Source organism: Zootermopsis nevadensis, unplaced genomic scaffold (genome assembly GCF_977971745.1).
Source record: "Zootermopsis nevadensis isolate Lab colony 2312 unplaced genomic scaffold, Znev_1.0 Znev_ptg000007l, whole genome shotgun sequence".
Lineage (NCBI taxonomy): Eukaryota > Metazoa > Arthropoda > Insecta > Blattodea > Termopsidae > Zootermopsis > Zootermopsis nevadensis.
Window position 1 is genome coordinate 2,163,405 of NW_028259139.1, and position 15,758 is coordinate 2,179,162.

General features: G+C 38.7%; 1 protein-coding gene across 3 annotated transcripts in view; it reads right to left on the reverse strand.

The window, feature by feature from the left end:
• sm (heterogeneous nuclear ribonucleoprotein L) overlaps positions 1–15,758 on the reverse strand; it is a 124,786-nt gene that overhangs the window by 104,640 nt on the left and 4,388 nt on the right. For all 3 annotated transcript variants that reach the window (XM_087343931.1, XM_087343933.1, XM_087343932.1), the window contains exons 2-3: positions 10,847–10,896; positions 2,050–2,119 (exon numbers count right to left, since the gene is read on the reverse strand). In XM_087343931.1, the coding sequence (XP_087200057.1) occupies positions 2,050–2,119; positions 10,847–10,896 (120 nt within the window). The remainder of the gene's footprint in view (positions 1–2,049; positions 2,120–10,846; positions 10,897–15,758) is intronic.

Sequence of the window (15,758 nt, forward strand, 5' to 3'; positions counted from 1 at the left end):
AAAATATATTACAATGATGCTCTTTCTATCGAAATGTTCGATGCTCTAATTGTAAATCGAACATTTCGATAGAAAGGGCATCATTTTAATATATTTTAATATATTTTAAATATTAAATGTTAATTATAGTAATAATATTTTAATATTTAATAAAATATTATTGTGATTAGACGGTTAAAATTAAACAATTACAGTCTCGATGTTTATGAAGATCCACTACATGTTTCGACCATAACTAGTCATCCTCAGGTGGTTCTCTTTAAGTGCTCTAAACGAAAATATATGACTGCTACATTGTATGCAATGAAATATAATTTTTCCATGCGTGTCATTGCGATTTCTTTACAATTATTCGTGATAGGAAGGGTGGCCCAGAGTAGAGACATCTTTTCCTCTGGTTTAAAAGAATATATTAAAACGGAAGGGAGAAGATGAGATGTTGGTTAAAATATTACATTATTAGAATGTTCAAACTGTCAATGAATTATAATCCCCTTCTGTTTATTAATCTTGAAGGTACGCAGAATGAAGACCAGTTTAACTACAGAATTCTACCGGTAACTATATCCACATAGCCCACTCTACTTAAATAGATAAGCTGCTTTAGACAGTCCATTACGTAGTGAAGACAACAGAATTCAGTTTAATACCCAAATAATATATTTACAGATAATCCTCCAACAGATATATCACGTCATCAGACATACCTATTAGAAATAATTGTAAAGCCATAGCAGAAATCCATGCGAATGTTATCTGTTTAAATGTGTACGATTTCAATACAATTCGAGTGGGCTAATTCACATAAAATATTCCCGTTAATTATGTAAAATCCCACGCAGGACACGCCATACTGCGACCTGCTTACACCAGTCTGCCAGTTGTCTTTGAACATTCGAGGTGCAAGGACGTCCTTTTCACAAGTGAAACGAGTGTTCATTGTCTGGTATCTCATTCTTATCTAACTTATCAGGAGTTTCGGGAACACATCCCGATTCCGCTGTACCAATCAAATCGATTAACCATTTTCGTGAAATAGAAAAAATGTATCAAACACGATGAAAAGACTGAATGCATCTCTGAAGGTAGCGGACATTTTCAAAAAAAAAAATATATATATATATATAACAGTTTTTTTAAAAGAAATATGGCTGCTCGACTTTTCGACCACTCTGTAATGCAGTAGTCAAAATATATCATCGATTCCATCACAAATTAAAATGGGGAAGGAGATTGAAATGAGAAATCCCACAAAATTTTCATACACACTCCGCTGTTGGTGATTCAACACTATACGGACTTTGCCGTAACCCTGAAACACAAAATTTTCGCGGTGGCTGCTAAAGTGCAACTTCAAACATGAACATAAGACTTCCCAATATGTGCCATGATGATCATATATTTGCTAATACTTCAGATTACACGAATAAACATCTAATTTGTATAACGTATCATGTTAACGCCATTACAGTAGCAATTTCCTACAAAACTCGACACACAAACCGAGTTTCGTGATAAAAGTCTGTACGCACATTATCCCCATACAAAGTCTACTTTACATTGCTGGCGTATGAACTTTCAAAGTGTGAAGGTCATTCAATCCAGGTCCCTGAAATTAATTATGTAGATACATCCTAAAGTAAAGAAATTCCTATCGGACAAATTCTAGTGAAATGTAAAACTGCAATATTCTAGTGTACGTAAACAGTGAAAGTTTGCGTGCGAAACTTGGACGTTAACGTTATTACATAGAAAAAAATGAAAGGAATTATTTAATTCGCATAGTAATTCTCAGAAAAACTAAAATGCAATACTGTTCTAAAGAGTTTTGACGACGGTGATTTACACTTAAAATTATTCATTATCAGGACTTTTTCCATCGTCTGTTCTTTAAAATCACGACGTTTCGGAGGCTGGTTATGCCTCCATCTTCAGGTGAGATGTACCTACTCTGTTATGTCCCTTACATAGAGCTAGTCTCTGTTACAAACTGGCTTCAAAAACTTGGCAATCGATACTCTACTAGTGAAGCATGGTATAAATACTTACCACTGTGATGGGATACACTGGGTTGATAATAGTGAACAGCAACACGTGGTTCACTTTGTCGTTGTCCGACCTGTAATCAATGCAAATGGCTACTGGGTAACTGTGCAAAAGAAATATTCCACAGATACATAATTTAAATTTACAGACACTATGCCAAAACGATTCTCAAAGATAAACTGAGGAAAACTATAATAAAGGTAACCAGTTAACGCGGCTGATTGCCCGAGAAGATTTTATTGAATTCGTTCCCGAAACGTCGGTTTACTACGGTAACCAGTTGACGCGGCTGATTGCCCGAGAAGATTTTATTGAACGCCAAAGTCTCAAATCCTATGGGCAGAATACTGTTTTGAGTAAGTCAGAAAAAGTAAATCTGTCCCACTACACGCCATGTAGGCGCTTGTGGGGAGAGATAATATACGAGGTGCGATCGGAAAGTTTCCAGACTGCGCCTATAAAAACCCGTACACTTATCTCGGGTATTAAATTCATCCTTGACAGGCTGACAAAGAAAGATTTCCAGGGATGCTTCCAGGCTTGGCAACGGCGCTGGGATCGTTGTGTTCACTCCCAGGGGAACTACTTCGAGGGTGATGGATGAATTTAATACCTGAGATAAGTGTACGGGTTTTTATACGCGCAGTCTTGAAACCTTCCGATCGCACCTCGTAGCACCTACTCATTCTTAACCTCGGCATTAGATACGGCTGACAAGGGACGGTCCTTTGGTAGGTTTCAGTGGGGGGCAAACATAATTCACCACGTGATAAAAGCATATAATGGCGTCCTTACTCCCAGGGAAATACCACAGGCGTCCATTAGAAAGGAAGCCGGTGTTCCCCAGACCCGGTCTGGACGTGGTGACTAAAATAAAGAACTGCCGGGAATCGAACTCTGGCCTTACAGGTATAAACACTGCACGCGTTGTAATTTACTTTAAAGACATTCATTTTTCAGTTCCTGCCTGCAGGATAACGAAAAAGAGGACTTTACATCGCACAAAGAGGAAACTGACACCCGCGAAATGTTACATAATTCAAAACGTGTATGTGCGTAACGATTTGCACCAAACTTGGTACTCTTTTCCTGAAACCAGGAAGAGATTTCGAAAAGGTCAAAACTCCGAAAAAGTGGCATGAGTTCGAGTCCCGGTTAGGGCGGTATCTGTAGCTCACAAACCAAGAACGATATAAGAGCTACTCCAATAACAAAGGTTTGTTTGTTTGTTTGTTTTGAACAAGAAATAACAAATCTAAAACTTCTTGTCGATGGTGAAGAGTCAATTGAATAAAAATTTTCTTGGATATTATCCATCGTCTAGTAAAATATAAAACGTAAAAAACGACGTTTCGGAGATGGGACTCTAATCCCTATCTCCGGAGATAGAGATTAGCTCTATCTAGTGGGCCCAACTGTGTAGGAACCTGAAGACGGAGATAGAGTCCCATCTCCGAAACGTCGTTTTACGTTTTATTACTAGACGATGGATAATATCCAAGTAAATTTTTATTCAAGAAATAATAAAAACAAATACCACAACCCCGAAAAACTGTTCTGGATTCGAGTCCCGCTGAAGATGCTTTCTATAGCTCGAAAACTTAAGTACGATATAAGAGCGACGCCAAGAACCCGATTAATGTCCTAAAATTTATGGACAATACTTCTTCTGTGATAACGAAACCTACCGAATGGTCAGCTTTCGGGTAACAAACACTGAAATATAATAATGTGTTAGATTTTCCTTCAATAACACTGCGGGCCCTCTGCTAGGAACATATAAAGCCAACTTCGTAATGTTCAATCATGAGCCTAGAGAAGTGAAGTCAGGCAGCTGTACGAGCATGCTAACATCTGCAAATCTGACAGAGTTTGTTTGTGACCAACGCACAAGGAAACTCAAAGAGTGTTCATTGAAAGCTTTCAACAGCCCCGAAATCGACAGTGACGAGATCTGCAACACATGGCGAGCTGTGAATTAATTGCTAATAATACTTACACTGTGCAAACATCGAGCCACTATTAACTCAATACACTTGTAAAAACCCGAGTCCTCACAAAAATTTACTTTTAAATTAAAGCTGAATAGCTACATTGCACAGGCAACTGTCATTTTCGATAACGTGTTCGAACAAATGCAAGTTCGTGCATTGATATTAGCGCTAGACATGATGATGTTCCGTGTAGTCTCGTAGACGTTTGCCGACGTTTTAGAGGTGCTTGCTGCCTCCATCATCAGGGCGATGAATCAACCAGACTACACGGCGCAACAACCCAGAACACAGAAATCTTCGTACTCATCGCCCTGATGATGGAGGCAGTATGACCTCTGAAACATTGGTTAACATCGACCAGACTACACGGCGCAATAACCCAGACGACAGAAATCTTCGTACTCATCGCCCTGATTATGGAGGCAGTATGACCTCCGAAACGTTGGTAATCATCGACCAGACTACACAGCGCAACAACCCAGAAGACAGAAATCTTCAGATTCACCGATGATAAAACCTCAAATCTTACATAACGATGAGTTAGTTCACGTCCTCAAGCAGAACGGCCTTTAAATTAATTACGCAAAATCAAACTTATGCATTAAATAACTCGTGTCATATATCAAGGCTGATCAAAGTATCTTTGAAAGGGCAAGCAGTTTCAGAGCTAATCCTTTCGAGCGTGCGAACATTAAGAAAAGGATTTTTTTTAAATTTAATTTTTCGAAAACATCTAAAAATGTTCATCGTTTGTGTTTTCTCAACCGAGTTTTCTATTTATCGGCACAGATTTGCTGCTCCAGCCACTAAGGGTTAAATCTCCATACTATCTATATATGTGAGGGAAGGGCGTGGTGTACACTGACGTTAATAAAGCCGAGAATATAAGAGACAGAACGGAACAAAGTCCAAGGAATTGGAGCGGGGGGCCACTCTTCACTTCCATCTCTGCAAACCTAACTCCAGATTAAGTCCTGCAAAATTAATAAGTTGCAGCTCTACGGTTGCAACAGCTTTCTTATTAATCCTCCAAATCGTCAGCTGAGAACGCTGATAAGTTCCTTGCCCGCGTGCCTCGACTTGAGCGGATTACGCTGTCCCCTACACACAACAGGAGCCCGTAAACTGTTTAAACGAAGACAACGCAGGTTTCCAAAGTGAGTCAAACACACAGTTCGAAATTACCGATACCGTAAGTCGCAGATTTCCAAAAACAAAATGAAAGCTCATTCGCGATGCTGGTGGCTGCGGTCTGGTGTCGAGAGAACCACCGATCTTCCCGGTGCGCACTGACGTTACAATGCACCAACGTCAAACTACCTACACTACTGACACCCTACACACAAGCCAAAATAAGATGATTTATCGCTATATTAATATTAACAAAGAGTGAGGTAAACTTTATCAACTGTTCAATATTCCTGTAGACGTCACCAGCGGCCTCAAGATTTCCAATTACCATTTATTACAGAAATTATCGTTCGGCGACAGAACTATGTTGGTGCTGAATAAAATATTAGAACCAGTAGTAGTTATTTTCGAGACTTCATATATTTGGAGACGAAATGCTGTCGGTAGACATACTCCAGTGCATTACCCTAATGAGATCTTTCTTGTCTAATAGGCTTACTGATATTTTACTATAAACAAACCACAGATCAATATAATACATTGCATAAAAATATCTAATAATTTTAAAATATTATAAAATTGATATAAACCTGAAGATGAGGTCTTATCCATCGAAACATGTCATAAAAAAGCGCCAAAATATAATATTTTATACTACATAATGTTTTAATATTATATAATTTTAACATCATCATTTAATTACAACGTTTGTGTATAGACTGTGAAAATAAATATATATTTAATCAACACAAACATGACGCATTTAAGCTACAAATTGTGTGTGTGTGTGTTTAAGTTCAATCTGATCTCAATCAAAAGTTATTACAATGCAACAACCCTCACAAAATTTAAACTTCCTACAACTTTTGGTGAAAATTTAATTGAAATTCGTTGCGTAATTTCACGTTTCCAAACATAAGGATAGCGATCACATAATCCACACTTTCATTTCGTTCCAAGAAATACAAATCCTGCGACATATTTAAAACGAATCAGAGCACGTCCACTCAGAGAGTCGTAAACCAATTTATATTTACCTAAGAGTCTGCACGAGAGGCTGAAACAACTAATTGGACCCTGACCCAATTTCTCACTTGTCAAATTAACTCGAGGTGACAGCTCTTGTGTACAATGTTTGCATCACATTTGGGAACACGGGGGCTGTCCTTGTCCAAAGTAACATATTCTGACGGGTCATCAGTGTCTCCAGTAACCAGGAGATTTTTTTCTAAACCACTGGTACGCGGGCCCCTACCGGCCAGCGCAAAGATAGTAAAGTTTAAGAAGTGGACTTACTTAATCATTAATGTCCATCCACCGTGACCTGTAGGCTGAAATCCGAGTAGCCCTATTACAGACACAGAACGGTATTTTGCCTCGCCACATTTAATTTATAATTATGCAAGAATTAACAGACTTCAATCAGCTTTGGCAACAGAAACTCGGACACATTTAAATTTAGCCCAAACTGGTCCACAAGAAATATCATTATACATAAAGAACTATAAACATTTCTAGCATTTAATACGTATTTCTATAAACACTGAATAACAGAATATAAGTTTACAGCGTTTAATAAAACAAGTTACAAATCTTCAAACCTTTTTAGATTCCATCACATGTGATAAAATATCATCACCAGTATAATGTAAAATTATACAGGGTGATTCAAAAAGGACTTTACAACTTTGGAAGTGTATAGAAATTTATTCAGAAGGCTTACAGAATCGGTTGAGGTGTCATTTTGTAGCAAAACAAATCAAGTTTTATCTCATATAGTCATTTTGTTTCGATGTGATTGCCATTGGTGATACTGCAGACATCCCACCTGAAATAGATTTCTTGCCAAACACGATCCAGCATATCCGGTGTCACTTCTGCAACTGCGGCGGTGATTCGAGCTTTGAGCTCAGTGAGATTGGCAGGTAAGGGCGGAACATACACACGATCTTTAATGAAACCCCATAAGAAAAAATCTTGAGAACGAGGTGGCCATGCTATCGACCCTGTTCGACCAATCCACCGACCTGGGAAACGATTATTGAGGAAATCCCGGACTTCTGTGAGGTAGTGAGGTGGAAGTGAATGCGTCCTTCTTGGTCATCTTCGTCTAACTGTGGTATGAGAAAATTTTACGAGCCATTTTCAAATTCACTGCCGCTTGCGCTCGCGGTGACGGAATTCGGTACTACAGCACAACGTGAGTCAAACTTTATTTGTTTTTCTACAAAATGACACCTCAACCGATTCTGTAAGCCTTCTGAATAAATTTCTATACACTTTCAAAGTTGTAAAGTCCTTTTCGAATCACCTGGTATATCCAACAACTATTAACACTAAAGGGTACTATATTTATAGACCAAACGCGTTTCGACACCTAGGGGTTATCTTCAGTGGCCATTGGTTGGCTGGATGTTGGCTCAGGACACTGGAAATTGTATATGGGTCCTACAAATGAGATGGCATCGCCACGTCTTTGTTTTAATACTCCACACTAAATCTAAGTACGTTGACCCATGACATTTGTGTCTTCTAAATGTTATAACTACATTTAATTCAACTTCTTGCGTCAGGCGTAGGAATTTACTAGTCATTAGGCAGTGAACGCTTGCCAATTCAAAATAAGGAATTACGACGCAAAATTCATCAGATTACTTCTCTTAACGCACAGACTTTGAGTAAACCTATTAATACTGAGCTCTTAATGTTATAATAAAACACAAAATAACTCAAAAATTGGCGTAGTGGACTCGTGCGTACAGTCACAGGTTTCGATTTTGCTACAGCAAAACATATTTAGTGCACATAAAGTTTACAAAACAGGAACAAGAGATGCAAGGAATGAAAAATTCATGAAATTTTGAAATCAATCTGCGATTTTAATGAAATACTAGTGAAAACCACAGCTCTTGCCCGGGATTTCCCTTAAAATTGACTGCATTAAAATAATGTGAATGCGATTTTTTTACGATGATCTTGTGTGTGTATATATATATATATATATATATATATATATATATATATATAATTACTACTCCCACTATTACTAATGTGTCAGTTATTTGAGCTGTTAAGTCGCGTAATGATCGTTTTATGCATCGAATACGTTAAATCAAACTCTACCAACAGAATTACCCAAAATAATAACATGTCCAGTCTACTTCCTGAAACAGGTCTATTAAATTTAAAATTTCAGTAAGGTAATTAAAGCCATATCAAATTCCTGAAATAAAAATAAGACTTTAGAAATGTTTCCATTTCGCCTTTGAAATTAAATAACGTGAAATTTGGATCGACGAAACTACGACATAATTATCAAGCTTAAAGCGATGTATACGAAGGCATCGATAAGATAATATTTTACTTCCGATTAAAAAAATTCAATGTTTACATAATCGATAGCTTTCCCGTCTACAGCAGATTCAGCATTGTTTATTACACAGATAAGTAATATTATAAAGATATTTTTTAAAGATACAGATAAATCCGGATACACAGTTTAACAGCGACTGGTGCACAGTGCCGGTGGTATCCTCGGCTTGAATCTGGCAAGGTATACAGCAAAACATAAGTCATGTATTATTCTATCCCATTAAACGGGGTTTCTGACAAGCCTAGAAATGTACAAGATGAGATGAAATTCGATACAGTCGGCTTTTGTGGCAGGAAGTAGGAGGAATTCTCGCCCCGAAGGTTGACGGCAGTGACGTACGTGTAAAAGGGCAAAGTTGAAACTAGAAAAGCAAAACCTGTCCCTTAGTCTGGAGTGACGCGCTCCTGAGGTGGATAACGATCCGCGCCCCCTTAAGGCCACAGCCAATCAAATTTTAAAGAAAAACCATGTTTTTTTTTAAGAATCGAATAAACGCCAATACATTTGATCTGGATAAGCTTCGGAAGGGTGGAATTCAATTTGACCATACATAAATCGTTGGCAAAACTCATACGCTGACACTGCGTAGTTCTGATTTATAAACACGTAGAAAACAGTAACAATAACCTTAGGGGTGGATTTCAATGTTTAATGTGTAAATATATAGTCACTGTGTATTATTTCATATGAAATCCATATTAAACCGCTGTGTGATAAACGTGTGTATTCATCCATTTCAGTGAACAAACTCAACATCTCCCACAGCTCCAGCAAACAAATAAAAAAAGCATCGAAGCATTGCGCAATATTTATTCCATAAACACCTTCAATCATTTCACCGCTGTGAAAATATCATCTATACTTTTAATATGACATTGGGTTTGCTGAAGGCAATCCCCCTTTGAGGTCCACGCGATTAAAGACTTCAGGTAACCACATCCATTTCACCTTGGATGCCTAATCTACTTGCCCGCCAACAGACAGCCTCAGGGGTGATAGAGGTGCATAGGCGGGTCGTGACACAGCTCACTGCGTGAGTCAGGATTAGAGCACAGGTCAATCCATGTGGGGTTTCTGGCCTATGAAGTGGCACTGGGACGGGTTCTTCTCCAGAGTCCTTCGGTTTTCCCCTGAACCATTCCTCTGGTCATCTCTTTCACCCATATCCAGTTATTTATTTATTATTAGTGTTCTGACTGGGACCTGTTCATATACGTTCTTGGCAGATGATCCAGAAGTGGTTTGCCATTGCCTTCTTCTGTGTGTGAATGAAGTAATTGTTGGGATGCCACGGAGGAAAACTCCGTGTTGCCTAGACCACGGCCTTGCCCAACACAAGTTATAAATTCGGGGACCGCCGAGAATCGAACCCGAGACCCCAGGATTACAAGGCCAGCGTTCTAACAGCTAGACCACCTCATCTTATTATTATTTAGTGTTCTGTCTGACGACAGGTCCATATGAACAGGATCCTTCCATCCTTTTCTCGGACTGGGACCTGTTCATATACGTTCTTGGCAGATGATCCAGAAGTGGTTTGCCATTGCCTTCTTCTGTGTGTGAATGGAGTAATTGTTGGGATGCCACGGAGGAAAACTCCGTGTTGCCTAGACCACGGCCTTGTCCAACACAAGTTATAAATTCGGGCACCGCCGGAAATCGAACCCGAGACCCCCAGGATTACAAGGCCAGCGTTCTAACAACTAGACCACCGTGGCGGTCTCATATCCAGTTACCAGCGACATTAAATAAAGGTGCACCGACCATCGACTAATCGATCCATTGGATGTGGTAAGGGATCGGCTACACACCACCAACTAACCAAATCGCCATTCTTGTGCAGGAGCTCATCAAGACACCACGTGTTGTAACAAAAGTCTAAAGTTAATCGCCGCGTACAGAAAACACAGCTAACGATTCCTATAACCAGCTAATCCGCACTTTCAAGATCAATTTGTTACGTAATGTATATAATTTCCATCGTCGCAAAGGCCATTTCATATATTAATACCGTATCAACTGCACACAGCATCAAAATGTGATGAAAGTCCGATTACGCATGATAAATCTGAACGCGTGGGGAAGGCAAGAACCATAAATATTATTCCAACTCATTTGAAATGACATAAAAATAAGGAAAAACCTCGAAAGCTTGACCAGTTCTCCAGCCAACATTCGAAAAGGGGATACCTTCCAAACAGATGAAAAGTGCATTAGAGTTTTGCCAAGTTCCTGACCTACTATAACTAACTTCAGAGTAATTGTTCTGAAATACAAGATAAATACGATAAGAGATGTTTACCTTTTCCTGCGTGGCTCATCTCCATATCCTCCATACTGTTCTGCATGGTTCTGTAAGAGATTAAACAAGATATCAGCAAACACTGCAATTTAAAGATCTATGTACTTATTCCACAACAGAAATGAAACATTTAATTATTATGAGATAGTACAGCTGCGTCATATTGTGATATTAATTAAAATAATTATTATATTTGTTTACCGTCAAATCACAATAAAATAGTAAGATAAGATAATTAAAATGATTAAAAATATCATCTTATGTTCCATATCGAGCATTCGATTTAAATCGAATGCTCGATATGGAACATAAGTTGATATTTTAATCATTTTAATTATCTTATCTTACTATTTTATTGTGATTTGACGGTAAACAAATATAATAATTATTTTATTTAATTATTATTTTTACAATTAAATTACTCTGTTCCATTCAAGTTAGAAGACAAGAATTACTGGGGTTTTCCTTCTCGATCCTTCACCCTTTAACTCTTAGTAAGTAAAAACATCACTCCCATGTGTGTCAGTCAACATTCAACTAATATTTCATCACTGAACTACAGTTTCTACAGTTAAAAGACTCCATTGGTATCTAACACATTTAAATTATAGTTCCGTGTGTCCATGTCTTGCTTCAGAGTGTCCCAGAAACTGAATGGCGTACAAGACCTTCATGAGAAGCCGATAATCATTCAGTCCATAAAATTCTGGCTTTCTATAAAACCCAAAATTTCATTACTGTGTTCTCAAAATCCTGCAACTGAACTTAATCCTACGCCAGATTAATTCAGTCCACGCCTTCAAAATGTCAGAGATCATTATATATTATCTTCGTATCCATGCCTAGGTCTCAGAAGTGATCTCTTCACTTCAGGTTTTTCGAGTAAAATCTTAAATGCATTTTTCATCTCTCCCATGTCTCATTGATCTCATCCTCCTTGATTTAATCATCGTAATCTCGCAAGATACGTCTTAGGGAGTTGATGATGGTAAAAATATGGCGTTGGCTGAGGATCGTGGCCGGTGGTGGACGTGCGGGTTCTGCCATTAGGGTGTTAGTTAATCAATCTATATTTCAACATTTTCTATGTACGACTGTAGAAGAGTTTTGCCTGTAATGCAGTGAGCGACCTGATCTTCCACAGGCCAACACTGAAGGGGTTACAAATACTGCATTCGGTGTCCTGTTTTTACTTTACAGAAACTAATGCAAGGCAAAATAAGTTTAAAAAACATGGCGGATACTGCCTGCAACTGCCTATAAACTAAACCATTACATACGATAGCAACGGCACTTACTGATTTACTGAATCTAGTGCAGGTGTTCAAAATGACCACCGTTAGCTTCGTGGCAAAGATGACAGTGGTGAGAAAATGACAATCGGTGGACGGATGTAAGGATAAACATAAGAATACACAAGTAATACAATTAATTATTCGGTTTTGTCCGTCTAATCACAAATATATTTAAAATGTAAAATTTAAAATTTGGAAATGTAAATCGATTATTCGATGTGGAACATAAAATGATATTTTAATTATCTTATTTGTAATTATATTTAAATTTTATATTTATATTTAAATATAATTGTGATTAGACGGACAAAACCGAATAAATTTAATTTAATATATTTGATTCACAATATGACGCAATTATACTATCTTATGAGAAGTAATACAATGTATTCACAACTCTAGAAAAGACTGATTCCAGAAAAAAATGGAAAAGAATCCGAACTTGAAACCGGAATTATAAATATCAGCACATCCATAATTATATTTTGATACAATGTTCCCGAAATTCCCCTGCAGAAGTCTAATTTTACAACCTCGATGCACTCATTAATCCATGAAAATGACAGCCGACAGCTAGTGGGTGACTAAGAATGACAAACATACCGTCGTGATCTCTTCTTAACTTGGCAAGACTCGCGCGTTCTTTCAAGCGAACGGAACTAAAAGAGTCACTCACTGCACTTTGCAGGTTTGTCAGAAGTCGGGCCGATCGAACAATGCAAAATCAGACAACATAATTTACCATTAAAACCACAATAACAAACTGCAGATGGTCTCAGTCATCAAGTTACTGAGTAGTGTTGTGTTCTAGCAAATGTTAAGCTTTCGTGCTCGTAATTCAACATCGCCGACAGTCCGTAAGTTTCAATTTCTTTTACGACACAATAAATCGAATGGCATTAGCTGTAATTATGAGCAGGCCTCATTGGACGCTGGCAGTCTTTGGTCAGTAGAAAACACCGAGGAGATTCAATGCCGTCACTCCATTAACGGCAGGACGTGTCTGTCAAGTCCTCGCATGCCCGATAGAGTAAGAAGTCGGGTAATGGTCTGGACAGAGTTCCATTTGAGTACAACGAAGGAAAATACTGTACACGTAAAATCAGTGTTTCTCACACTTTTCACACAATGCAATCCTTACAATTTATTTATTTAGTGTTCTGCCTGACGACAGGTCCATATGAACAGGATTCTTCCATCCTTTTCTCTTCTCGGACTGGGACCTGTTCATATATGTTCTTGGCAGATGATCCAGAAGTGGTTTGCCATTGCCTTCTTCTGTGTGTGAATGGAGTAATTGTTGGTATGCCACGGAGGAAAACTCCGTGTTGCCTAGACCACGGCCTTGCCCAACACAAGTTATAAATTCGGGCACCGCCGGGAATCGAACCCGAGACCCCAGGATTACAAGGCCAGCGTTCTAACCGCTAGACCACCTCATCTTATTATTATTTAGTGTTCTGTCTGACGACAGGTCCATATGAACAGGATCCTTCCATCCTTTTCTCGGACTTGGACCCGTTCATATACGTTCTTGGCAGATGATCCAGAAGTGGTTTGCCATTGCCTTCTTCTGTGTGTGAATGGAGTAATTGAAACCGGGGAAGCCCCCGGAGGAAAACTCCACGGCCTTGCCCAACACAATTTATAAATTCGAACCCGAGACCCCAGGATTCCAGCGTTCTAACCGCTAGACCACCGTGGATTAATCCTTACAATCTCTTGGCAAAGAAAATTATGTATTGAAGATTGCCGTCTTCTGGGTTGTAACGCCGTGTAGTCTGGTAGAAGTTTACCGACGTTTCAGCAATCTTCAGACTCACCGCCGTGAAAACCTCAAATCCTAAAAATGATGTACTCTTGCAAAGATGTGTGTACGTGCGCAACACGCCAATGCGCCTGGACACATCCATCATCTGAGCAGAAATTTCCTATACAGCGAGAACTTCAGAAACGGGACCTGGGGAGCGTCGCCCCTCTACCAGGTCACAAACGAAACCGCCACCCGTCAATTATTTGATGGAAAGTATATTTTTTTATCTACAATAATCAAAGAAGACAGTACCTGGCGTTACTCAACTGACAGTTGTAACAATAATTCGAAATCATAGAACTCGTCTCGTTCCTTCAAAAACAGTGTACAATTTTCACTCTTCGCTGAAGAACGCTTGGGTGTCCAACTCAAGAATGAGATGGGCGGTCATGTAACATGCATAGGACACAAGAAACACATACAAAATCTTGTTCGAAAAATTTGAACGAGAACACCTGGGAGGCTTGAGGAAGTTCACGCTAAGGACCCGAGGAGGACTCTTGTGAACACGTAATAAACCTTCGTATTAAAAAAAAGATAATTTTTACCAGGTGAGAGAATATCAGCTTCCCAAGGAAACTCTTACCCACGAAGCTAACTAATTCACATTGCAGTATCACGTCGATGAGCAGGAAAATTCTTGGAGAAAACGGTTCAGCGACCGCCATTTCATTTTCCATTAGATAGGAAAATTTTAATAACCATTTCACACGACGTCAGATAATTTGTAAGCATAAGTGAACAATCTTATTTCTTTTGCGAAAACGTTTAGTTTCAAAAACACCATTCGTGGAACTCCCTTAAGTTTTTTTTTTAGTTTTCCTACCAAAAACACAGTCTTCCAAAAGTAAATCACTGATACTTTCGTGCTAAACTATGATGACAGAAGCCCTTGAATGGTTGTCGCTGCATGTGCGTAATAAGTTTGTGGAACAAAGGCATTATGACGTCACTGTACATTCAGATTATACCACACAAACACAGCCGAGGGTCACTTTACTGTAGGTATATACATTTGTCAAATTTGTTTCTAATATTGCTTAATATACACAAATTGTACGTTACTGCAAAACGCTTGCACCAATTAACGAAAGAAACACTTTGACAAGCGGTTCCAAAGCGATAAACCGATTTTATTCAGATCTTCATCAGATGTCCAACCTGTATAATAAGGCAATTTACAAAGCCTGTAGATCGATCGGGCATAAGAATCAATATTAGAATATAAAACAATGCAGACTTGAGAAACCACAAATCCTATAAACTAAACCTAACCTAACCTAACGTAGCGTAACCTAAGCTAACCTAACCTAACCTAACGTAGCGTAACCTAAGCTAACCTAACCTAACCTAACGTAGCGTAACCTAACCTAACGTAGCGTAACCTAAGCTAACCTAACCTAACCTAACCTAACGTAGCGTAACCTAACCTAACCTAACGTAGCGTAACCTAAGCTAACCTAAGCTAACCTAACCTAACCTAACCTAACCTAACCTAACGTAGCGTAACCTAACCTAACCTAACGTAGCGTAACCTAAGCTAACCTAACCTAACCTAACCTAACCTAACGTAGCGTAACCTAACCTAACCTAACGTAGCGTAACCTAAGCTAACCTAACCTAACCTAACCTAACGTAGCGTAACCTAAGCTAAGCTAAACGCCGATCAAATGTTGGCCTAGTTCACGAATAAACACGGTGGATACTTTATCAAGTACGATAGGCAGAAGGAACTATGGGCCAGACAGTAACATGCACGAACTTTAAAAAGACAAATCTTGCTAACGTAAAAAAAGGAAAATAA